This window comes from Balaenoptera acutorostrata, chromosome 7 (assembly GCF_949987535.1).
Source record: "Balaenoptera acutorostrata chromosome 7, mBalAcu1.1, whole genome shotgun sequence".
Classification (NCBI taxonomy): Eukaryota; Metazoa; Chordata; class Mammalia; order Artiodactyla; family Balaenopteridae; genus Balaenoptera; species Balaenoptera acutorostrata.
Genome location: NC_080070.1, coordinates 19,847,775 through 19,875,442, shown reverse-complemented (window position 1 = coordinate 19,875,442; position 27,668 = coordinate 19,847,775). Strand labels below are relative to the sequence as shown.

The following is a 27,668-nucleotide window of genomic DNA, read 5'->3' as shown; positions in this document are numbered from 1 at the left end:
CCAAAAAATACAGAGACACATAAAAAGAACTTTACAATTACTGCTTTTAAAATATTCGAAGAGATAAAAGAAGGAATAGAATTCATAATACAAGCACAGGACAGTTTGGAGGGGAGAAGCCAGTGCATTTGTCTAGAAGTAAAAAATATGATCATTGAAAAATTTGCAAGAAGGAATAGATAGGTTAAATCATAGAGTAGATCCTGGAGGGAGACTTTACGAGTCGAAAAAGTGAACAACAGGTGAGAAAGTAACGTCAGTGAGTGGAGGCTGCACTCATTTGATGACAGTGTGTGTGAAGGAGAGAGAGGAGCTTTACTAGAGAGAAATGCTAGATCAAGAAAGAGATTCAGTCATTCATTCATTTAAAAAAATAACACAGGGGATTGAGGAATATATTGAGAGCGACCCTAAATATGCAGAAAAAAGGAGGGGATCGTTGTGGGGTGGGGAAAGGGTCCCCCAGAGCCTAAGTAGAGGGATTACTGGAAGTGAAGGAGAATGAAACAGATTTGAAAGTATTTCTGTGGGGGATAGGAGGTGGGATGTTTGAAAGTATATAATTAGGTCTCCTCCTTTCTTTGGTGGATGGGAAGAATGTGAGGGATAAGCAATGAGGAGATAAAGAAAGGGCAAAGGTTTAAAAAATAGCCATAGGCATTTAGGCTGCTTCTATGACCTGGCTATTGTAAATAGTGCTGCAATGAACATTGGGGTGCAAGTGTCTTTTTAAAAAAAAAATGTATTTATTTTTGGCTGCATTGGGTCTTTGTTGCTGCACACAGGCTTTTCTTTCTAGTTGTGGCGAGCGGGGGTACTCTTCATTGTGGTGTGTGGGCTTCTCATTGCAGTGGCTTCTCTTGTTGCAGAGCACGGGCTCTAGGCGCGCGGGCTTCAGTAGTTGCGGCACTCGGGCTCTAGAGTGCGTGGGCTTCAGTAGTTGTGGCGCACGGGCTTAGTTGCTCCGCGCCATGTGGGATCTTCCTGGAGCAGGGCTCGAACCCGTGTCCTCTGCGTTGGCAGGCGGATTCTTAACCACTGTGCCACCAGGGAAGTCCTACAAGTGTCTTTCTGAATTATGGTTTTCTCTGGGTATACGCCCAGTAGTGGGATTGCTAGGTCGTATGGTAGTTCTGTTTTTAGTTTTTAAGGAACCTCCATACTGTTCTCCATAGTGGCTGTATCACTTTACATTCCCACCAACGGTGAAGAGCGTTCCCTTTTCTAGACACCAAGGGGGAAATGCTGGTGGGGGTGTGTGTGTGATGAGTTGGGAGATTGGGATTGACATATATACACTAATATGTATAAAATAGATAATAAGAACCTGCTGTATAAAAAAATAAATTCAACAAATATGTATATATTAAAAAAAAATAACCATAGACCAAATGAGAGAGGAGGTCAATCAGAGACAGGTAAAAAGAATGCCAAAGAATGTTGAGGATTCTTCTGCTGTGGAATAGCATAAATTTGAGGTGGTACCAATTCTGTAAGACTGAATCTGGCACCCCACATATAAAAGTGTAAAAATTATATTGTGGGATTAATCCATAAATATTGCAGAAAAGATGCAAGAAAATAACAAAGAAAAAAACAGAAATGGAAGATATCAGTCAGAGTGATTTGCGAGATCCCAGGGAAGAAGGTTCTGTAGTCTAATTTTTGTATTGCTGACCATAGTTACTATTAGAAAACTTTTGCTTGTAGTGAGAAGAATTCAACTATGGTTCTCTTATTTATTCTAGCTTATTTTCAGATTACCAGGGCAGTATTGCTCCCTACATCATGAAATCTTGTTACCTCAAGTTAGGTTGTCATGAGTCAAGGTTCTTAGGCATCAACAACTTCTGCCTACAAACATTAATTGTTTGGTAAAGGATTTTACCATACGTCCAAGCATATACACCGTGTATATATTGTATATTTAGAAGCACATCATGTTCTTCAGTATAACCCTTATACCAACATAAATTCCTGCCTGTGATGGAGGGGAAAACCTCCTATAGTCTTGGTCAACTTCAGAGGACTAGCCAGCTAATTAGCAATCCCTTCATAAATAAATGTCATTCTGTCACCTAGAATTGCTGAGGGGGATTTTTAGACCATTGAAATTAGTTATAGTGACAGAAATGTTGAACAGAAAGGGAAGCTTCTTAGTTAAGTTGAAATTGAACGTTTACAGTGAATTTACAGGTACATTTTGGAAAGAGCTGTGTTAATAGCTCACCCATGGGCCCTGTTAAAGGAGTTGAAGCCTGTCACTCTAGGTCATTTGTCAAAGCCCACTGGAGAGAGCAATAATCAAAGACTTTTCTGCCTGACATCAGGGGCAGAAGATTTCTCTATGATGGTAGATTTACTTTGAATAGAGGGGTGTCCATGGTTCAAAAAACACCTTCAAGTAGAGCTAATTGGAAGTTTAAACCAAGAGGTCAGAGAACAACTTTTTGTAACACTTCCATCACCTTTCAGGTATCATTTATGTTGTTGCACTCTTTTGTATGGTTAACCCACTTTTTATTTGTTCAACATCTTTCTCGAAAGAATCCCTACCTACCCCCACCCCCCAAACCTACCATACACTTTCATTTATTCTAAGGGATTAACTATGATAAGGGGAACTAATTAATATTATTAGTTTCACAATTACTCAACAATGAAGAAACTAAAAATGGAATCTAGGAATGATGTTTCCCACAAAAGTGACCTATTCATGGATGTCATGCTTCCAACTAGATAATGGATTATGGTAATAGGAGAGGTGGGCATGGTATCTTTTATTCCACAGCAAAGGTGGATGGAAAATGCTAACTGGAAGCCAGGCAGTGTCCTGAAGTGTGTCTTTTCTGTTGGTCGTGTTTAGGGGCATTGTCCAGTCAGAAGAAAAACTTGTCATCAGTGCATCTTGGGCAAAAGATGATGATATCAGCAGGCTCTTGAAATCTCTAACAAACTGGATTAACATGGCTCAACCCAAACAGCTGAGGCCAAAGAGAGAAGAGGAAGAAGATTTCATAAGGTAAAATGGTCTATTTTCTAAGTTGTACTAAACATGGGAAGAAAAATATCCATTTAGCTAATTCTTTCCTACGTGAAATTTTGGCCATTTCTAAATATCAAACAGCAATGAACTGAACTTAGTAAAGGCTGTTTCTCTTGTACCACACCTCATTTCCTGTGCAAGTATGGCTTGTGCTCAGAACTTTAGAAGGAAGGGATTGATGTGAATCAAATTTGGAGCATTGCTAAATCAAGTTAAAACATTTTTTACTTTGTAGGTCATTCTCCCTTCTTAGGGAAGCTCATAGTTTATTCATTAATTCATTTATTTATTCAACGAAGCTGTATTGCCCTTGTTTTGTGCCATACCTTGGAAACATGGCGATTAATAATGTAAAGTTCCTGCCCCTAAGTGTGTTACAATTGTTCTTAGCATGTTCTTTAGTTCACACAACTGTTAGTTGAACTTTCCAGAAATATATATGTGCTTCCCACGTTTGTTCATGTATAGTGTATCCAATTGTTTTCTACTTATTTTGACAAAAGTAAGGTCTCGCTTTCAACTTTATCACTCAACTTTTACCTTTGCACAATTTAAATTTTTTACTTAGCCATGAAAATGTAACCTAATTTGATGAAGCTACTCATTTTCACATGTCTCGCTTGCCACAGTGAAATATTTTCACCTCTGTCATTTTAGAGCTGTGTGAAGTAGGGGAAAAAAGTGGAGGTAGTGTTCTGTCACGTTAAAAGTAGGTTTATTCTTATTGTCTTTTGCTATCCAAGTGAATGAATAAATAGTTTTAAAAAAATGAAATAAAGTAAAAACACTTTAAGGAAGCAAAGACTAGAAAAAGAATAAAAGAAGTAGTGACCAATATTTTACTTTTAATTCATCATAGAACTGTGGGCTCATCTCTCTCAGAATGTGGGTTGCAGCTATAGATAAATAGGTCTTTACTGTTCACAAAGTTAACCGTATCCATACACTATGGTACCATATTTTTACCAACATTTTATTATGAAAAATTGCTACAGTGCCATTTAAAACTTTCTCAAAATCATGAGACTCAAAAGTTCACCTGTAATTTAGCCTAAAGTCTTCCTATTTATGGTTTCTTCCTCATCATTCACATTATCTCAGAAAAACTTGTCAGCTAGTTATATTGTCATAAGAAAACTATATTATATGTGCATAATTTATTTTTTAATTAATAGACTTTATTTGCATGAGGTAGCAGTTTTAGGTTTACAGAAAATATTGAGTGAAAAACACAGAGTTCCCATATATCCCGTCACTCACCCTCACCCCCAATTTCCTCTATTTTTAATATCTTACAGTAATGTGGTCTGTTAGTTAAAATTGGTAAGCTAGTATGGGTACATTATTATTAACTAAGTCTGTAGTTTACATTAGGGTTTACTCTTTGTGTTGTACATTCTATGAGTTTTGAGAAATGTGTAATGAGTGTACCCATTCATTGGTTACAGTGAAGGTAACCATTTCAGTATCGTGCAGAATAATAGTTCCACTGCCCTAAAAATCCTCTGTGCTCCTCCTAATTCACCCCAGCCTTCCTGTCCTCCAACCCCTGGCAACCACTGTTTTTTTTACTGTCTCCCTAGTTTTGCCTTTTCCTAAATGTCATATAGTTGGCATGATACAATACATAGCCTTTTCGGATTTGCTTCTTTTGCCTTGCCGTATGCGCTTAAGGTTCCTCCATGTCTTTTGGTGGCTTGGTAGCTCTTTTTTAATCTCTGAATAATATTCCATTGTATGGACATACCATAAGTTGTTTATTCGTTCACCTACTGTAGGATTTCTTGGTTGCGTCCAAGTTTTGGCAATTTTAAATAAAGCTGCTATAAACATTCGTGTTCAGGGTTTTTTGTGGATGTAAGTTTTCAGCTCACTTGGCTAAATACCAAGGAATGTGATTGCTAGATCACATTGATGTATGTCAAGAGTATGTTTAGCTTTTGTAGAAATTGCCAAACTGTATTCCAAAGTGGTCATACCATTTTGCATTCCCACCAACAATGGGAATTGTTCCTGCAGAGTTCCTGTTACTCCACATCCTCGATAGCATGTGGTGTTGTCAGTGTTTTGGATTTGGTACATTCTAATAGGTGTGGAGTGATCTCGTTGTTTTCATGTGTATTTCCCTAATGACATATGATGTTAAGCATCTTTTCATATGCTTATTTAATAACTATATATATATTTTTGGTGAGATATCTGTTCAGATCTTTTACCATTTTTAAATTGGGTCATGTGTTTTCGTATTGTTGAGCTTTAAAAGTCTTTTGTATATTTTGGATACCAGTCCTTTAATTGATAGGTGTTTTACAAAAATTTTCTCCCAGTGTATGCCTTGTCTTTTTTTTTTTTTTTTTTTAATTTTTAAAATTTATTTATTTATTCTTAGCTGTGCTGGGTCTTCGTTTCGTGCGAGGGCCCTCTCTAGTTGTGGCGAGCGGGGGCCACTCTTCATCGCGGTGCGCGGGCCTGTCATCATCGCGGCCTCTCTTGTTGCGGGGCACAGGCTCCAGACGCACAGGCTCAGCAGTTGTGGCTCACGGGCCCAGCCGCTCCGCGGCACGTGGGATCCTCCCAGACCAGGGCTCGAACCCGTGCCCCCTGCACCGGCAGGCAGACTCACAACCACTGAGCCACCAGGGAAGCCCAGTATGCCTTGTCTTTTGATTCTCTTCACAGAGTCTTTCGTAGAGCAGAAGTTTTTAATTTTAATGGAGGCAATCTTAATGATTTTTAAAACAATGGATCGTGCTTTTCTGCCGTCTGGTTTTAATTGAGTGTCTTGTGTAGTTCCACTTTTTCTCCTCTCTTAGTATATATATTATATTTCTTTTTTTTCTTAACTTCTTTTTTTAGTAGTTGCCCTAGAATTTGCAACATACGTTTATAACTAATGCAAGTACCCTATAACAAAGTAGTCCCAATTCTTTCCTCCCATCCCTTATAACATTGCTGCCATTCACTGCATTTATCCATCAGCTATAATCACTGTACATAATGTTGCTGTTATTATTTTGAACAAACTGTTACCTGTTAGATCAATTAAGAATAAGAGAAATAAAAGATTTTATTTACCTTCAATTATTCTTTCTTTAATTCTCTTCCTTTTTTTTTTTTTTTTTTTTTTTTAAATTGTATAGCTACTTTATTTATTTATTTATTTATTTTTGGCTGTGTTGGGTCTTCGGTTCGTGCGAGGGCTTTCTCTAGTTGCGGCAAGTGGGGGCCACTCTTCATCGCGGTGCGGGGACCGCTCTTCATCGCGGTGCGCGGGCCTTTCACTATCGCGGCCCCTCCCGTTGCAGGGCACAGGCTCCAGACGCGCAGGCTCAGTAGTTGTGGCTCACGGGCCCAGCTGCTCCGTGGCATGTGGGATCTTCCCAGACCAGGGCTCGAACCCGTGTCCCCTGCATTAGCAGGCAGATTCTCAACCACTGCGCCACCAGGGAAGCCCCTCTCTTCCTTTTTTAATGTAGGTCTAAGTCTCCCTAAAGAACTTCTTTAACATTTCTTGTAAGGCAGGTCTACTGAAGACAAATTCCTTCAATTTTTGTTGGAGAAAGTGTTCATTTTTCCCTTAGTTTTGAAGAGTAATTTCATAGGGTTCAAAATTCTAGGTTGATGATTGTTCTCACACTTTAAGTATCTCACTTTGCTATTCTTGCTTCCTTGGTTTTTGAAGAAAAGTCCAATGTAATTTTTATTCTTGTTTTTCTATAGGTAAGGTAATTTTTTCTTATGGCTTCTTGCAAAGTTCCTTTGTTTTTGATTTTGTGCCATTTGAGTATTGTATGCCTGGGTATAAGGGTGTGTGTGTTGTGTGTGTGTGTGTGTGTGTGTGTGTGTGTGTGTGTGTTGGTGATCGCTGAGCTTCCTGGATCTATGATTTGGTGCCTGTCATTAGTTTTGGGAAATTCTCAGTCATTATTGCTTCAAATATTTCTGTTTCTTTTTCTCTTTCTTCTCCTCTGGTATGCCCATTACACATATATTATAACTTTTTGAATTTGTTCGTCAGTTCTTGGATATTCTGTTCTCTTTTCATTCTTTTTTCTCTTTGGATTTCGATTTTGGAAATTTTTATTGATGTTTCTTCAAACTTACTCATTCTTTCCTTGGTTATGCCCAGTGTATTAAATAAGTCCATCAAAGACATTATTCATTTCTGTTATGGCATGTTTGATTTCTAGCATTTCCTTTTGATTCTTTCTTAGAGTTTCATCTCTCTGCTTATGTTACCTATAGTTTACATGTGTCAAAGGCACAGCTTGGCAAATTTTCATACTTTTCATTGTGTAACAGTATCCAGATCAAGAAACAGAATAATAGCAATAAGAAACAGAACAAAGCAATAGTGAGCCTTCTCGTGCTTCCTTATGGTCACTGTTTTCCTCTCTGAAAATGACCCTTATCTGACCTTTAAATACATAGATTAGTTTAATCTTTTTTTGGATTCTTTTTAAATGGAATCATGCACTTATATATTCTTTTATGACTGGCTTCATTTGTTCCACATTATATTGACAAGATTCATCCATATTCTTGTGTATAGGTCCTTATTACTCTGTACTCTATATTGTATTCCATTATATGGGTACACCCCAGATATTTTTTAATATTGTATTATTTGAATGTTTATGTGTGTATATATGCATTCATTTATTTTACTCCTGTTGGGTACCTGGGTACTTTCTAATTTAAAACTGTTTCAAATAGTGCTGCTTTGTATATTCTACTATATGCCTCTTAGTAATCATATGTATATATTTCTATTGCTTACATTCTAGGAGTCAAATTGCTGGGTCATAACATATGCATATGTTGAGTTGTAGTGCACACTGCCAAATAGTTTCCCAAAGTGGTAATAAGAGTTTGCACTCTCATAGCAGTGTATGAAAGTTCCAATTGCTCTGTTTCTCATCTGTATTTGATATCTTCCATCTTTTTAATTTTGGCCTTCTAGTAGATTTGTAGAGGTATCTCAGTGTGGTTTAATATGCATTTCTCTCATGCCTAACAAAGTTGAACATATTTTAATGTACTTTTTGGTATTTATTGGCCATTTGAATATCCGCTTTCACAACATATTTGTTCAGATCTACTGCCCATTTTTTAATTAGGTTGTCTGTCTTTTCCCTACTGATTTGTAGGAATTCTTTATATATCTGGATGTAACTCCTTTGTGATGGATAGGTAGTAGGCAGGTAGGTAGATAGATAGATAATGTCATCTTCCCCCACTTTACAAATTGCCTTTTCACTCTCTTAATGGTGTCTTTTAATAAACAGACTTTTAAAATTTTAATAAGTCAAATTTATTTTTTTAATAGATAGTACATTTTGTTTCCTATTTAGAAATTCTTTCTTATGCCAAAGTCACAGAGGTGTTTTTCTCTGAAACTTTTACTGTGATGAATATGTTTTTCCCTAGCATATGAAATAAGTTATATACTCTTAAAATTATATTTCCTATCCCTGCTCTCTACACTTCTTAATTTATATCATGTTGTCATAACAATAGTAGCAGAGAGTAGCCTCATGATTTTTTTCTATCAAAAGAGGTAAAGAGGGGCTTCCCTGGTGGCGCAGTGGTTGAGAATCTGCCTGCCAATACAGGGGACACAGGTTCGAGCCCTGGTCTGGGAAGATCCCACATGCCACGGAGCAACTGGGCCCGTGAGCCACAATTACTGAGCCTGCGCGTCTGGAGCCTGTGCTCCACAACAAGAGAGGCCGCGATGGTGAGAGGCCCGCGCACCGCGATGAAGAGTGGTCCCCACTTGCCGCAACTAGAGAAAGCCCTTGCACAGAAATGAAGACTCAACACAGTCATAAATAAATAAATAAATAATAAAATTAAAAAAAAAAAAAAAAGAGGTAAAGAATTATTGAGACATGATTAATTAGAGTGCCAACTAGGAATAATCAAACTGACCTTAGGGGAGAGTCAGGCCATGTTACCATCATGTTTTCCTGCTGCTAGATTTCTAAGAGGTCTGGGTAAGCATGGTCCCACTATTGATCTTTAAGTGTACTTATTTAATACATCTGTAACCTGAGTAGTTATATTAGAAGTAACTTCTGGGGGATAATTATTTTTCCCCAACTTTTCAGGTTACTTTAACTGAAAGTAAGTCTTCTTCCTGTTGTTCCTAGGCTTATTGTCTTTTATGCCTGCAAAGAGATTTTCAATCAGTTTTATTAGTTATCTTCAATAGCTTAGAGTTAAGGGGAAGGGTTTCTAGCCCTATTTCAGAAAAGAGAAGGCTAATCCAGAGATGAACGTCTGTATACCACCTCATGCTTCTGATTTAGAAGAGCTAGAATTAAGTTCTTGGCTTTCTTTATTTCCTTTTTGCTCACTGCATTGTCACCTTCCATCTTAAATTTGAAGGCAAAGCAAATTAAACATATTTTTAAAAATTTTTGGTGAATTATTATATCCATGAAGTAAGATGCAGTCTTAGGTATATAACTCAAAGAAATGTTATGTGTGATTTTACTCATGTAACCACCTCCCCGATCAAAATACAGAAATTTTCTTGCATCCCAGAAGGTTACCTCAAGGTAATCACTATTGTGACTTTTATCACCATAGTTTAGTTTTGACTGTCCTTGAATTTTATATAAATTTCACCATAGTATCTGGTTTATTTTGCTGAACATTATGACTGAGATATTTGTCCACGTTTTTGCATGCAAACAGACATGGTTTGAAAGCAAACTCTATTTGCTTTAAGAGAAGAAAAATAATTTTTTAGATCTATTTTGTTTTGTATGTGATTGATTCTTTTCTCTTAATCTGTCATATTCTCTATCCTGAAAGCAAAGGTAAGTAGAGGGGAAGACTCTTCATTGATATTCCAGTGTGGTAGAGTTACAGAGCCTTGATTTTCACACATTAGAGTACCACAGAGCGTGGCATGAGCCAAAAAGACTGAAAAATCACACTCTCTTCCTGTAATTAGTTTTTAAAGCTTAGAGAGCTGTTTGGCGCACAGATGAATATAGAATCCAGTGTCCTTTGCATTGAATAAAGGTTATGCTCCCTTCATTACTAAACGAGGCCCTTTTCTATTCTTGTTTTTTAACTAAAAAATAAAATGTATTATTTCCTGGCTTAACTTTGAATAAAGGAAAAAATAGGTCAGGCAGGACTTTAATAGAAAAACGAAAAATAGCAAATATCCTTTTGTTCCCAAAGAAGCTGAAAGCAGGCTTTCTAGCCCATTATCTTTGCACCTGTCATATATATGTGCATAGTTATCCCTTTGAGATCAATGAATATCCAGTGATAAAAGCAGTCCTGTTTTCTAGTCATGTAATTAACAGAAGAGATAAGGTGTTGGAAGAAGTAAAGGGGGTGGGGAGTTTTATGTTTGCCTAATCAAAGAAAAGAAAAAACAATTATTGTTGAAAAAAGAAAGAAGGATACAAAAGGGATGAAAATATAACAATGATATAAAACAAATTATGTAGGTTTTAGATAGTGTGTGATACAGACCTGAATAAGGAAGAGAAACTAAATGACATTTTAAGCTATTTTTAGTTATTTAGAAGACACTATTTATTTCATCTGGAGGATCAAATGAGTGATATGTTAAGACTGATTTTTGTCACTTTACAAAATTATGAACTCAGAGTGCTTAAAGAACTTTCAGAGAGCAAGGCAATTCCTAAGACTTTGTTTGGCATGAGTTCTATATTAGGTGTTTAATAAAAAGAGTCAGAATAGAAGCAGAAAGCAAGTTTGTACTTTAACCTTCTGTGGACCCTAATAGTACATCGAAGACCTTCAATAAATGTTGACTGAATGAAACTGAATTTAAAAATAGGAAGGATCATTCACTCTTCAAATGAAAAAAACTGAAATATGAAGAATGGTGAGCCAAATGCCTTAATTGGAAGAAAATGCTTTCAGTGGCCTCCCCGAAAGTTACATGTGTAGTAGCATGTTCCTTTTGGAAGCTCACAGGCCTGAGTTCTAGTCCTCAGCCCTGCCACTAATTAATCTCTTTTGTTTTGTTTTTGCCTTTGGTTGGTCTTTACACTTCTTAAATTTCTTCATCCAGCTGAGATTAAACAAGAGAAGTAGAAATCTAGTAAGCCTGGGAATGTATTTCAATGTAAACATAGTACTAATAAAGTAGAGCACAGGGGATTCCCTGGTGGTGCAGTGGTTAAGAATCCACCTGCCAATGCAGCGGACACGGGTTCGAGCCCTGATCCGGGAAGATCCCACATGCCATGGAGCAACTAAGCCCGTGTGCCACAACTACTGAGCCTGCGCTCTAGAGCCCTCGAGCCACAACTACTGAACGCATGTGCCACAACTACTGAAGCCCACATGCCTAGAGCCTGTGCTCCTCAACAAGAGAAGCCACTGCAGTGAGAAGCCCGTGCACCACAATGAAGAGTAGCTTCCGCTCGCCGCAACTAGAGAAAGCCTGTGCACAGCAACGAAGACCCAACACAGCCAAAAATAAATTAATTAATTAATTAATTTTTAAAAATCACCTCAATAAAAAACAATAAACATTAAAAAAATTAAAATAAAAAATAAATTAAAAAATAAAGTAGAGCACAGATAATTTTCAGAAAAATTCCACTTGGAAATTTAAAGCATCTCAAAACAATATAAGCAATGACTGTTAAAAGGTTCTAGATAACTACACCCATTGAAGACTCTTTAGAAAAATTTGAAGGAATAAGTAAAAGATCTGATGCAGGAAAAGAAAAAAAGACTTTAGCTAGCTTGAACAAATGTTTATTAGAATAGAGACATTTATTCCACTACCTCTGCAGGCTTAATGTGACTTTAAAAATACAATTATAAAAGGAAAGATGAATCAGAAAATATGAATATATTAAATAAGTACAGGAGTAGAAAATGCTTTGCTAAGATGTTTTTTTCCCCTTGATTACACAAGATGAAGGTCATAGACGTATGTAGGACACTGACAGGCAAGACTGGATGAGAAGTAGATTTAAATCTCAAAATTAAACAAAAAAGACAGGTAATTAACTGGAGACTCAGCTACAAACATATCAATTAATGTTCAAGATGATTGAATTAGGCACTTTGTTATTATATCAAAATGATATGACTCCTGTTAGCATACGATTGGCAGTAAATGAAAAAAAAATGTAAATTTCCTCTGTACAGTGCATAAATGCTAGCCTACTGAGACGGTTATTTGAGGACTGTAGTTATCTGTTAGTATCATTAAAAAATCACTAATATAGTATTCTCTACATTTTATTTTTTGTTTAATTTTAGATCATGGAATTATTTATTTATTTTTTTAAACTTAGATGTACACTCAATAACCATTCCTCTTTCTCTCATTTGGAGTCTTAATAAAAGAAGAAATTAATCCCTCTAATTTCGTCCTACTCAGCCCTTCAGAAAGTGCGGTTGAGAATGATGTTCTGTGCCATTGTGATGGTGGCAAGGATACCAGTTATCTCTCTGGGGTAGGAGCAGGAAGAGGTGTTCCTAAGACAGGGGCAGACATGAGACAGTGCACACCCACCACTGAAAAGTCCCAGGCCTGCTATCCTCTGCCTAATGCCATCTTTACTGGTAGCTGCTCTCTGCTGCAGGCTTACTTCCCTGCCGGATGATGAAGGACCCCTTGCCTTCTCGCCCCTATCTTATTGCACCTTTTCCTGTTCCCAGTCTACCATGCTCTTTCCTCCCTCTATGTGTTTGCGCATGCCCTTTCCTCTTCCTGAGATGCCCTCATCCCACCCCTGCCTCCTGTACCTCTCCAGTTCGGCTCTCAGGATACAGCTCAGGTATCAACTCCTCCAGCGTCTCCTCCCCATAACCCTCTCCCTTTCTGCATCTCACCCTGCTTCCCTCCTGGGTTAGGAGCTCACAGTCTTTGGGGGAGTTAAGCAAATAAGCAACTTAGAGCAGGGTGAGTACTACTGCTAGAGGTAAAGATAATATGTAAATATGTTAAAAAGAGACCAGTAGAAAAATGAAAAATAATAATGTAACTACACTGAGAAGGGGAAATTGATATGATTGGGGGGTGGGAAGAGGGGACATAAGTAAGCTAATTCCTCACCCATCCACGGAGCAGGAGGTCAGTATAAAAATTCTAAAATGAATGTATCAATGCATAGCAGTTTCCACAGATTTATATACAGTGGTGGATATAACCACTGGAAGAATTAGAAACAGAAACTGTTTTTTTAAAAAAGTTGTAGGTGCTTCTTTCTGGGGCATAAGACTGAGGTGAGGGGTGGGTGGGACAGGGGATCACTGTTCATCATTATCGGTTATTTAACCATGAGTAATTAGTACTTAGCTTTTAAATTTTTAGTTGCTTAAAAAAATTTCCACATGTCCTCAAACCCTGTTAGTATTCACTGCCAGTTCACGAATTGTTCACAAATACACTATCATTCTAACATTTTTTTTATCCCTGAAAAAATATCTTAATCTTAAGCCATCTTCATTTTTCTGCCAATTTTATGTGAAGCATTTACTCCTCTCTGTAGTATACTTTGCCCCAGAGATTCCCATATCTTTCTTTGTCTTCCTCCTAAGACCCCCCACCAATTGCTCAATCCCTTCCCCAGAGAGCTACCTTGAAGACATGACACTTATTTCCTCAGTTTCAGAATTATTGCCATTGCTTGAGATCAGTTGTTTAGTGTCTGCTCTGAATAGATTTAAAATTCTTAAAAGGAAATTGTATGGCAATTTGAGAAATAACCAGAATCATCAATAAACTGGAATACTCTATGAGGAAGTTCAATGCTATATAAATTTTGACTTTGAAATCTATAATAATTCTTGGTAGTTGAAAAACCAAAGTATATGTTTAGCTTATAGTAAGTAATTATTGGTTGTTTTAATCCTATATGTTGATAATCTGTTTTGAAGCTTAAGAAATGTTCTTTATAGAAAACTATTGCTATTTCTAGGAATGCATAACTTAGAGTGGCTCCTGGCAGAAAAACTGTGCACCTCTGAAAGTCCCAGCACCTACAGAAAAAAAAACCTGGTACCTTATTGTTTATATCCTGTGTTGCTGGACAACATCCTACAAAGTAGCCAGGCTTATTTGAGTGGCTTGGCTAAAGGAAGATGCATTCATGTTCCAAGCTAACCGAGCATTTCAAGTGCAACTTTATTCCAAGTTGAATCTGAATTAGAACTCTGAGCAGTGCCATCAGCCTGAAAATAATGTGCTGCTTCCCAATTCGCTCTTTGCTTGTTGTTACCTAGTATCGATTTTCATGGAACTTTCCACTGTATTTACATACTGATATATCAGTGTACTCATCTACTTGGTACCAAAAAGGGAGGTACAGAATGTGGAGAAAACCCTGAGACTGAGCCCTGAGTTCCTACCCCACCTTACCCCTAATTCTCCATGTGTCTTTAGCCAGGTTCCCTCACTCTTCTGCATCTCCATCCCTCATCTGTAAACAACCTTTTTTTAAAATTTTATTTTATTCAAGTATAGTCGATTTACAAGGTTGTGTTAATTTTTGCTGCACGGCAAAATGATGCAGTTATGCATATATATATACAGTGGCTCCTGGCAGAAAAACTGCACAGCTCTGAAAGTCCCAGCAGAGGTGGGACTTTCTTTTTCATATTCTTTTCCATTATGGTTTATCACAGGTTACTGAATATAGTTCCCTGTGCTATACAGTAGGACCTTGTCGTTTATCCACTCTATATATAATAGTTTGCATCTGCTAATCCCAAATTCCCAATCCACCCCTCCCCCACTCCCCCCTTTGGCAACCACAAGTCTGTTCTCTGTGTCTGTGAGTCTGTTTCATAGATAAGTTCACTTGTGTGATATTTTAGATTCCACATATAAGTGATATCATATGGCATGTGTCTTTCTCTTTCTGACTTACTTCACTGAGTATGATAATCTCTAGGTCCATCCATGTTTGCTGCAAATGGCATTATTTCATTCCTTTTTATGGCTGAGTAGTATTCCATTGTATATATGTACCACAACTTAATCCATTCATCTGTCGATGGACATTTAGGTTGTTTCCATGTCCTGGCTATTGTGAATAGTGCTGCTATGAACATAGGGGTGCATGTATCTTTTTGAATTATAGTTTTATCTGGGTATATGCCCAGGAGTGGGATTGCTGGATCATATGGTAATTCATTTTTAGTTTTCTGAGGAACCTCCATGCTGTTCTCCATAGTGGCTGTACCAACTTACATTCCCACCAATGTACAATGTAGGAGGGTTCCCTTTTCTCCACACCCTCTCCAGCATTTGTTATTTGTAGACTTTTTTTTTTTTTTAATTTATTTTTGGCTGTGTTGGGTCTTTGTTTCTGTGCGAGGACTTTCTCCAGTTGCGGCAAGCGGGGGCCACTCTTCATCGCACTGCACGGGCCTCTCACTGTCGCGGCCTCTCCCGTTGCGGAGCACGGGCTCCAGACGCGCAGGCTCAGTAGTTGTGGCTCATGGGCTTAGTTGCTCCGCGGCATGTGGGATCTTCCCAGACCAGGGCTCGAACCCGTGTCCCCTGCATCGGCAGGCAGACTCTCAACCACTGCGCCACCAGGGAAGCCCCTGTAGACTTTTTAATGATGGCCATTCCGACTGGTGTGAGGTGGTACCTCATTGTAGTTTTGATTTGCATTTCTCTAATAATCAGTGATGTTGAACATCTTTTCATGTGCCTATTGGCCGCCTGGATGTCTTCTTTGGTGAAATGTCTATTTAGGTCTTCTGCCCATTTTTCAATTGGGTTGTTTGTTTTTTTGTTACTGAGTTGTATTAGCTGTTTGTATATTTTGGAGATTAAGCCCTTGTGTAAATGACAAGCTTTGATTCTCAAACTTCTAGGCTGGTTTTGTGAGTGTGTGTGCGTGTGTGTGCACACCCACACACATGCTTTAACTAGCATATTAGGTCATATTTTATGTCCAGTGAAGTTGTGTTTTTATGTTGTGTATTTACACTTTAGAATAGGTTGGAGCCCTTTATATAATCAGTACACTTAGTACATTCTGTCCATTATGTAGAATTTTGAATATAATATTTCTATTTTTTTAGCTACTAAGGGTTCTGGTTTTAGTATGTTTACATTTTTGGCATATTTTTGGTAAACATTCATCATTTATTTGATATCTCAGAATCACAACTTTCAATTATAAAGCTGTTTTGATAAGGAAACTTGGTCGATTCCTTGATGATTATTGTTTTCCAGAAAAACATCGTCATAAAAGCAGAAAGTGCCTGTAAAGGCTTTTGAAACCAGAGTCCTTGATCAGATCAGGATTCAGCACTATCAAAGGAGTAGGGTCAATGACAAGCATGCTTCTAGCATCATTGCTTTAGAATTTTGTTGTTGAATGTCAGGCCTAGAGTGAGACACACAACAGTTGCTCAATAAGTGCTTGGTGACTGTATGTCTGTACTCATGTACTACTTGATATACAAGTAAAAGAGTTAAATAAGAGTAAGGATAGCATAGAAGGAGTCTTAGAGTATAGGGTGTGTATTAGTCTGCTCGGGCTGCCTTATCAAAATACCCTGGACTGGGTGCTTTACACAACAGAAATTTATTTCTCACTGTCCTAGAGGCTGGGAAGTCCAAGATCAAGGTGCTGGCCAATTCAGTTCCCGATAAAGGCTCTCTTCCGGGCTTGCAGAGGCCTATTTTCTTGCTGTGAACTCACAGGTCAAGGAGAGAACAAGAGATTTCTCTCAGGTTTCTTCTTATAAGGGTACTGATCCCATCATGAGGGCTCCAGCTTCATCATGACTTAATTACCTCCGGAAGATCCCATCTCTAAATACCATCACTTTGGGGTTGGGAGCCTCAACATATGAATTTGGGGGACTACATCTCAGTTCATAGCAAGGTGAAGATACTTAACTGTTTACCTTTACCTGTTACAGTCTGAGCTGTAATTTTACATTAATAATTGGAAATTAGTCAAATAAAAAGGCTAACTGTTTAATGTATAGAGTATGTTGCTACTAATACAGGCAAAGGGACAAAAGTTACGCTTCCCAGGAAGAAAAGTGGCAACTTAAATTAAAACTATGACTGTAGAAAAAATTTAAAGAATTTCTTGTCAAATGACTTCTGCAGTTCTGAGTCAAATAGGAACAGGGTTGTTTTTTCTACATGATGAATCTCCTGTAATGTAGTATTTGAACTTATCACCTAGTCATCTTCTGTTGACCTGTGATTAAAATCTTGGCCTTTAATTGGAGGCTCACTGTTTGAACCTTGATGTTTTGCCACCAGCCCAGCCTATACAAGCTTTTGATAAAAAGGGTGATGTTTTTCTGTCTGTCTGTCAGGCAGGGAACCCAGGTAGAGGTAAAACTGCCTGTAGCAGAATGGTGTCTGAGCTTCAGTCTCTAGACCTTTGCCCTGCCATCACCTTGGTAAACCTGTAGCCTTTCTTTTCTAGAAGAGACTTATTTGAGCATGATAGTTTTTCTGTGCTCACCCATGAGAACATAGCGCATAAACTACTCCAGAATTCCTATACAAGGACAGAAAGATGAAATGACAGAAGAAATTCTGCGTTTATGCCTACGTGGATTGAACATGTCAGAACATAACTGGCTGTCATGCTGAATTTTCTCTCTCCAGATCTGAAAGGAGAACAGCGTGAACAGTTTGCAAGGGCTCTGACTGTTTTAGTAATATTGTTTACGTTTTTAATTTAGTGCATTAAATTCTCACCATACAAGTTATGTTGTACCTCGTACAAAACCTTTGTTTCCCGAAACTCAGCACACTGGGAAGAAACTTAAAGAGTACTGTCAAGAGATCCAGTTAGGAAGCAATTCCTAGGAGATGCTGTTCTAGGAACTATTCTGGGCAGGGGAGATACTGATTTTGAAACGTGCATCAGTTTTCCATCTATTTCTCATTTCTGATTTTTTTCCCCTAAACTTAAACTTGTTTTAATTTGGAAAGTTTTAAACCCATAGAAAAGTTGAAATAACAGTCCAGTAACTGCATATATACCCTGACTTAGATTTACTGACTGTTAACATCTTGCCATCCCCTCTCAGTTTCCTCTCCAAATATATATACACACTTCCCTCTTGCCAAATCATCTAAAAGTAGGCTAAAGATATCATGACTTTTTACTCTTAAATTCTTAGCATGACTCTCCCAAGAACAAGGGCATTCTCCTACTCACCCGCATTATTACCATGTGCTTTATGTTGCTGCAGTAACAGATTACCAGTGGCTTAAGACAATACGGATTCATTTTCTTACAGTTCTGTAGGCGAGAAGTCCAATACAAGTCTCAATGGGCTAAGATCAAGGTGTCTGCAGGGTTTCATTCCTTCCTGGAGGTTCTAGGGGAAAATCCATTTCCTCGCCTTTCCAGCTTCTGGAGGCCAACCTCATGCTCCGGTCTGTAGCCTCCTCCTCCATCTTCAAAGCCAGCAACCTAGCCTCTCTCTGAGCCTTCTTCCATCATCACATCTCTCTCCCTGACCACAGCTAGGAAAGCTTCTTCACTTTGTGATTAGATTTGGTCCACCCAGATAATCCAGGATAATCCCCCCATCTCAATGTCCTTAACCTTAATCAGATCTGCAAAATCATTTTTGCCTTATAAAGTAACATAATCATAGGTTCCCAAGATGAGGGTATAGACATCTCTGAAGGGCCATTGTTCTGGCTACCACACCACACCTAACAAAACCAGCCTTCATTCAAAGTTTATCCAACGTACAGTCTATAGTCAAATTTCCCCAGTTACCAAAAAAGTGTCATGGATCCAATCAAGGTTTACACATTATAATATGTCTCTTTGGTTTCCACTAATCTATAACAGCCTCATCAGCTCCCTCTCTTTTTCATGACATGGAATCCTTTGATAAAGAGTCTAGGCCAGTTACCAAGTAGAGATCTGAATTTAGCTAAAAGTTTCTTTGTGATTATATCCAGACTGAACATATCTGTCAAGAATACCCGTGTAGGTGGTGTTTTGTGCTTCCCACTATGTCACTTCATATAAAGTCTGGCTGTGCTGCTACTGGCAATGCCAAGCTTGACTTTTTGTTTAAGGTAGTGACTGCCAGATTTCCCCATTGGAAAGGTGGGGGGTTTCTCTCTAAAATGCTTGATAGAAGTTCGCCATCTTTGGGAGACAGAATCAAGGAACACATTCACAGAGCCAGACTTTAACGCAGCATTTTTCACACTGTGGGTCATGGCATATTAGTGAATTACAAAATCATTCTAGTGGACTTTGAACCCCCCAGAGGAACTAGGACAGGGCCTGGGTAATGGTGGATTCCTAGTAAATATCTGCTAAAGAATGTATGGCTCAATAATAGGCAGATAACCCAATTAAAAAATGATCAAAGGGAATTCCCTGGTGGTCCAATGGTTAAGAATCCGCCTTCCAATGCAAGGGACGCGGGTTCGATCCCTGGTCGGGGAACTAAGATCGCACGCGCCACGGGGCAACTAAGACTGTGCGCCGCAACTACTGAGCTCACCCGCTCTAGAGCCCGTGCACCACAACGAAGAGCCTGCGTGCCGCAACTAAGACCCGGCGCAGCCAAATAAATAAATAAATAAATATTTTTTAAAAAAATGATCAAAGGGTCAGAATTGCCACTGCTCTAAAGAAGGTATACAAATCATCAGTAAGCACATGAATAGATGCTCGGTATCACTAGCCATCAAGGAAATGAAGATCAAAACCACAAGACACTTCTTCACATCCACTAAGATGACTATAATTTTAAAAGATGGGTAATCACAAGTGTTGGCAAGGATGTGAAGAAATTGGAACCCTCGTGTACTACTGGTGGAAATGTAAAATGATGCACCCACTTTAGAAAACAGTCTGACATATTCTCAAAGGGTTAGAGTTACCATATATGACCCAGCAATTCCATTTCTCGGTATATATACCCAAGAGAAATGAAAACATACATCCACACAAAAATTTAGATGTGAATGTTCATAGCAGCATTATTTATAATAGCCAACAAATGGAAACAACCCAACTATCCACCAAGTGATGAACAGATAAACAAAATGGGATAGATCCATGATGTATCCAATGCGATACTATTTGGTAATAGAAGAAGTACTACTGTATGCATGAACACGGATAAACCTTGAAACCATGTTAGGTAAAAGAAGCCAGTCACAAAAGATGACATATTGTGTGATTCCATTTATATTAATAGGAATTATATATGAATGTCCAGAATAGGGAAATCTATAGAGACAGAAAGTAGATTAGTGGTGACCTAGGACTGGGGTTGAGGATAAATGGGAAGTCTAACAGGTGCAGGGTTTCTTTTTGGAGGAGATAAAAATGTTCTAAGTTAATTGTGTGATTGTGTGACTCTGTGACTATACTAAAAACCAACCATTGAACTGCATATACTAAGTGGGTAAATTTTATGGTATATGAATTCTGTCTCAGTAAAGCTATTATTTTAAAAAATGCCCGTGACCGAGCCCCACCCATGCCAATTAAAGTTGAATTTTGGCAGGTCAAGTTTGTCATCAGGTATTTTGTTTAAACTTCTCTAGTTAAGTTTTTAATGTCTAGCCAGAGTTATAGCTACTGGTTTAGACTAACTACCAAAATCCTTCTCAGTGCCAGAACACTGTAAATCCAAAAGTCTAGTGCTTTATGCCTGTCCCAGTGAACAAGGTGATTTAAAAGCACAAGGGGACAAGCTGGTGGTCACCCCCCAACACACCTTAATAATAGTCATGATTAATTTCTTTGGCTGACATCTCTGAGTGAGTAGAAACTCCAGTTCCCCTGCAACATATATATATATATATATATATATATATATATATATATAGCAAGTATATTAAGAGTATTGCAAGTTTCTAAATCGTGGACAGACAGAAGGCAAAGAAAGCAAATGAAAAATCTTTGATTGTGATTATTGAAGGAGGAGACAAATTTCTGAAGAGGAGAAATTACTTATTAAATATGAAAAATAGCTACTCACATGATTGTGTGTGATGAAAACTATTGAAGGATAGACTTAGTGATGAGGTTTAGCAGTTTCTAGGAAGAAAAAAATAATATTGTAATCAAGGTAACTGGACTATTTTATTTCTTCCTATTTATGAGGGTTTAGCCAAGATCATTTTAGAAAAAATTTTTAAAAACCTGATTAAAGAACCCATCAGAATGGTACCACCTCCATTATTTTTGCCACAGACAAATTAGACAGGTTTTGAAAGTGTTGAAGATTGAGCAGTTGTAAAAAGCAGGAGCGATCGATGGAAGTGTCATTGTCACATCTCGTAAGAATCACTCGGTATTATTAGGAATCTAGGTAGGTGACCTGACCTTTTTATAACTTTCATCAGTTTAAGCTCTGACGGATAATGGCTAAGTGGTCTTTACAGGTTACCTTAACATGTCTCAGTTTCTCTGTCTATACAACAGAACTAATTAATCCCATGCCAAAGAATTTAATCAAGTTTCAGCTGCAGTGAATATGGTCAGACATCTTATTAGGCCTAGTATAAGTCAAGGTCTGATCCAGAAAACAGAAACCACTTCAAGTGTTCCCATAAATTCCTTCAAGTGGGAATTAAATGTAGGGAATTGGTTATTACAGGTGAATGAGGACCTGAGTGTCAAACAGAGGACATTAGGAGAACCTGTAGATTAGCAACAGCAAGCAGCCACTGCCTCCCTTTAGCTCTTTCCAAAGGGAAGAGCCATTTACTGGAGCACAAAGGTACCCAAAGGAATTTGGGGCATGGTAGGAGCTAGAGCCAAAAAGGAGATGTGTCTGCTGTTGGAGACATGACCCAAGGCAGAGGGGGAGGGAGAGGAATAGCAATGCCCTGACTTCTTCTCCTTTCCCTTTAGCCTTCAGTTTCCCGTCAGGGCCTCCCATTGTCAGTACCCAGCTGAGAACCTGGAAAACAGCTGGCAGGAGTCAACGCCTGCCTCCCCCTGATACAGATCACAGCAAAGGTGAGGAATGGATCTTAGGGCGAACAAGCCTGGACTTTCAGGGTTCACCCCTTTTTTATTCTGTATCCATTAAAACTTGGTGCTTCTGCCCAATTCAAGGTAACTACTCATCATTTAAAGGAATTCTCCCTCTCTCCCCAACAAGGGTGAGTCAGCCTCATCCATCATTGAATTCATCTCAAGTCTAGGATCTCTGCAGTCCCATGTCAAGGCAGATGTGATTCCTCATATATGGTGACCTCTGAACTAGAATGGAAAGTTAATACTACCAGCTCCTCATGTAAAATAGTAGAAGAAATAGCACCTCACACCCATTAGGATGACTATTATTTTTAAAAATAAAATTAAAAATGAAACGGAAAATAGTAGATTTTGATGAGGATGTGGAGGAGTTGGAACCCTTGTGCGTTGCTGGTGGAAATGTAAAATGATGCAGCCGCTCTGGAAAACAGTTTGGTGGTTCCTCAAAATGTTAAACATAGAATACCATATAAGCCAGCAATTCCATTTCTCTGTATATACCCAAAAGAATTGAAAGCAGAGATTCAAACTGATAACTTGTGCACCAATGTTCATAGAAGCATTGTTCACAATAGCCGAAAGGTGGAATCAATTCAGATGTCCATCCACAGAAGAAAGGATAAACAATATGTGGTATGTACACACAATGAAATACACAGCCTTAAAAAGGAATGAAATTCTGATACATACTATAAGACAGGTGAACTTTGAAAATATTATAAGTGAAATAAGCCAGACATAAAAGGACATATATGATTCCACTTATATGAGGTACCTGGAATAGGCAAATTCATAGAGGCAAACTATAGAATAGTGGTTACCAGGGGCTGGGAGGAGGAGGGAATGGGAAGTTACTCTTTAATGAGTACAGAGCTTCTATTTGGAAGATGGAAAAGTTCTGGAAATAGTGATGTTGGTTGTACAACATTGTGAATGTACTTAATGCCATTAAACTGTACACTTAGAAATGATTCAAATGGTAAGTTTTATGTATATTTTGCCACAAAACTTAGGAGTTTGGGATTAACAGATACACACTACTATATATAAAATAAACAATAAGGACAGGGAACTATATTCAATATCTTGTAATAACTTATGATGGAAAATAATCTGAAAAAGAATATATATATATATATATATATATATATATACACATACACATACACACAACTGAATCACTTTGCTGTACACCTGAAACTAACACATATTGGTAATCAACTATACTTCAATTTAAAAAAAAATAAGGAAGTGGAAAACAAAAAGAAACCATTGATTAGTATATGCATAAAAATGCAGGGCTGCTGCAGCCTCCATTTCTATAACTGGTCACATTTCTCTAATTGGTGACATTTATTACTTCCTTCTTCTACCATCCATCCCATGTTGCCCTTGCCCTCTGCCAGCGCTCAGCCGCTCAGAGTGTTTTACCTATTTGTGTTGAACTGAGCCTTTGTTCCTGAAAAAGGCTGAGTTCTTGGCAGTTCTGCCTTTAGTTGGCTGCTATGGTTTTTTTTCCATGACTGTTACTATGGACCTGGAAATACTAAAAGGGGTTCCAGTGAATCCGACGTAGTCCTCTCTGCCTTTACTGCATAGAAGCAACTCACTTTGCCCTTGGCAATTGAGGTCAGTCCTTCCAGGCATCAAACTGACCCCTTTCTCTGCCTGTTGGTTCAGTAGTGTGAGAAGCCCAAAATAGCTGATGGACAGTCTCTCTTACCCATATAATTTAGTCATTGTTGTATTTTCTGGTGGAAGCATTCCTTCCTGAGTGCCTCTAGACCAAAGTTGTGGGAACAGGAGCAGAACCTCCATGAGTAGTTTTAATAATGAGAAGAGGGACCATTCCTACTTCTAATCCTTGGATTCCCAGACCTATACTTTCTTGTTATTGGAAAAACAAATAAATAAATAACAGCACTGTATATTGGTCTCTTGAGTCAAAGTACCCCAGCACTCCAGCCTTGTACATGTTGTTTCCCAACTGGACCATAGCTGAATCCTGCATCAGCCATTTCACCCAGTAAGTTTCTTGGCCAGCAACATTGTTGAATAGCACACCATGATTGCGAATAAGAGCTTGAATAAATCTCCTGATAGTGGTGCCCCTCGAAACATTTCAGGCAAGGAAAGCAATTCCGTTCTCAGAGTGGGTACAACACTGCCCCCTCCAGGACGCAAAGCGTCTGGTCGTCTGCTTCTCCACCTGAGCCAGCCCGTGTCTTTCCCCTGCTCTGTTCTGGATCATAGGGGACTGCCCTTTGTACAGTGTTTCCTGGCTCTTGGGACAGTTATCTTACAGCGGGACAACAATGGGAAGTAGTAGTAGAAGATTTGGGGAGTGGGACAGGGTCTGAGCATGTATGTTATGTGGTCAAATGTAGGCCAGATCTGCAAATCAGTCACTTTGAAACGATTTGTGATGTTTCTTTCATAAGTGCATTTAGTCTGTTGAAAGTGCACTTTTTTTTTTTTCCTTCCTAAGATTTCAGGGAATAACAGAATGATTTAAAGACTAAATGGAGACAATTTTCACATCTTTGGCAAACTTCTCTTAAATGAATTGTCAGATCGACCTCTTTAAAGATTATAAATTGTGTGGTAAAATTAAATTAAACAGGTTTTACACTCTTGGCAAAGTTCTCTTAAATGATTTCTTGTCAGATTCAAGCTCTTTAAAGATTATAATTGTGTGGTAAAATTAAACTTAACAGGTTTAACACACTCCTTTAGTGTTTTAGGCGTCTACGTGAGCATGTTGGCCTACTGATAATAAAGGTGACTTCTCACATAGGTTCAGTGCCTGAAGCATACAAGTTTTGGGTTCTGATGTCTGTTCCTGGGTATATCAGATAATCTTTAGGCCATGACTGAATGCCTCTTATTTCACCTTCTCCAGATAATGATTATTCTGCTGCCCATTTCACATAAACATATTGAATGTCTTCATTCAATAATGTGCTTTCATAATAAGCAGAAGATGAAGGCTAAGTAGAAATTCAGATCTACAAAGAAGAAACAGTACTAACCCAGATGCTGGGGGGTAGTCATTCTAGCCATGAGACCTCCACAGTGGACACTGGCTGCCATCTGTTTCTTTGGTTTTTTTGAGAACATTTTTTTAAAATTGAAGTATAGTTGACTTACAGTGCTTCAGGTGTACAGCAAAGTGATTCGACTATACAAATACATATATATCTATTCTTTTTCAGATTCTTTTCTATTATAGGTTATTACAAGATATTGAATATAGTTCCATGTGCTATAGAGTAGGTCCTTGTTTATCTATTTTACGTATAGTAGTATGTGTCTGTTAATCCCAAATTCCTAATTTATCCCTACCCCCCCTTCCCCCTTTGTTAACCATAAGTTTGTCTTCTATGTCTGTGAGTCTATTTCTGTTTTGTAAATAAGTTCATTTGTATCATTTTTTTAGATTCCACATATAAATAATATCATATGATATTTGTCTTTCTTTGTCTGACTTACTTCACTTAGTATGATAATCTCTAGGTCCATCCATGTTGCTGCTAATGGCATTATTTCATTCTTTTTTATGTCTAGGTAGTATTCCATTGTGTGTATACACACACACACACACACACACACACACACACACCATATCTTCTTCATCCATTCATCTGTCAGTGGACATTTAGGTTGCTTCCATGTCCTGGCTATTGTAAATAGTGCTGCTATGAGCATTGGGGTACATGTACCTTTTCAAATTATAGTTTTGTCTGGATGTACGCCCAGGAGTGAGATTGCTGGATCTTATGGTAACTCTATTTTTAGTTTTTTAAGGAACCTCCAAACTGTTCTCCATAGTGGCTGCACCAATTTACATTCCCACCAACAGTGTAGGAGAGTTCCCTTCTGACTGCATCTCGAGCAAGGCTGAAGCCACGGTCCAAACCAGCTTTTAGACCAACCAACCATTGCCTCCAGTTTGGCTCAAGTAACTGTAATACCCATGTCCTCCAATTTTCCAGGTTAAAATGCTTGATGCGTCCATCTGAAAGATTTTCTCATTTGTGGTAGGGCTTTCAGGTTTTTGTTTTTAATCATAAGGTAAACATGTTCATTGGAGAAAGTATAGAAAATACGGAGAAACACAAAGCATGATCCAGTCACAAAATTAACATTTTGGTATATAGATATCCAATCTTTTTTCAGTTCATATAGATATATAATTATGTTCTTTTAAAATATAGAGTGCCTACAGTTTTTTTTGTTCAACTTCATATTATGGCTAAAAATAAACTATATCAAACATTTTTTCTATGGTATCAAATATTTTCTACTATGTAATTTCTAATGACTGCATAGTTCTCCACAGTGTGGATATGCCATAATTTATTTAATAAATTAGAGGGTTTAGGAAAAAATCTGTAGTTGAGCAGCTAGAGCCATCCCCTTAAGGTTGTTGTAACACATAAAACCCGTCCGCCAAACTCTTTGACATACACAAATCCTCGAAGGAATGGTTTTTCGTGTGAAATGGTTATAGCTGTCAATCATTTATTCTCCATGTCATGGCTCTGGTGCTCTCTCCAGGTTTTTAGGGGGTGATTATGGATTCCTGTCAAATGAGATGTCTACTATATATTCAACACGAGGCAGTTTGTATTTTTCTCCGTCTATTGCTTTCCCGTCAGGGGAAGTTAAGCACATCTCTGTGAGCCAAAGGGGAATGGGATAGACGTCTAGTGCTGGCAGCACACGGCAGACATGCTAGGGCCCCAGAGATCCCGCATAAGTAGATTAGACTGCTACATAAATACATTTGTCTTGATTGTCACGTTCCACCCAGGGTTACACCTACATGCTCCAAGCCTGTTTTTCAAAGGCAGTTTGCCTCCCTTGTTGCTTTTTAGCCACCCAGCCCACAGGCATTTTTTGTGTTACAGCTATCAAAGATGATTAAGGGGCTGGGAGAGTTGATATATAAGGACAGATTAAGAAAACTAAATATTTACAACTTGACTGAGTGATAGCCAAGGGGAAGATACTATAACTGTCTGCTGGGCTCAAATCATGGAAGAGATATTGTTTTGCTTTCCCCAGTAACTCAATTTTAGGGATATCTAAATTCAGAGAAAGTTTTCTGAAGATGACATCACTTATGCTAATTAGATAATCGTGTCAGTTGAAATTACATTTCGCTGCTTACTAGCAGAAACTTGGAATAGCAGTGGCTTAAACAAATAAGGTTTCATTTTCTCTCCTATAACATGAAGTCGAGAAATGTATCATCTGGGGCCATGTGGCAGTTCCATGATGTCATCCGTGCCCCCATGCCCTCCTGTCTTTGGCGCCATTATTCTCAGCATGATATTCATACTCAAGGTCACCTGGTATTTGAAGAAGAGCTACCACAGCTTCACTTACCTTGGCTGAATTCCAGAAAGGGGAAGGCAAAAGAGGTCCCTGCCAACTAAGACTGCTTGGAAGACCTTTCTCGGAAGCCCATTTCCTGGTTCCAGTTTATATCTCGTTGACCACCACATCAACAAGAGGGGCTGGGAAATTGAGCAGGGTTTTTGGTTCGGTTGATTTTGTTTTTACGTTGGGTACCTTGCTTACCACAGTGGTATCAAGGTCCTTTGACTGAGAAGGCGTGG

At 38.3% G+C, this 27,668-nt stretch overlaps 1 protein-coding gene across 1 annotated transcript in view; it reads left to right on the top strand.

Annotated features, from left to right (window-relative positions):
- The window catches only part of EXOC4 (exocyst complex component 4), an 824,798-nt gene that overhangs the window by 670,392 nt on the left and 126,738 nt on the right, over positions 1-27,668 (top strand). The window contains exon 13 of the mRNA XM_007177140.2: positions 2,867-3,022. Coding sequence (XP_007177202.2) covers positions 2,867-3,022 — 156 coding nt within the window. The remainder of the gene's footprint in view (positions 1-2,866; positions 3,023-27,668) is intronic.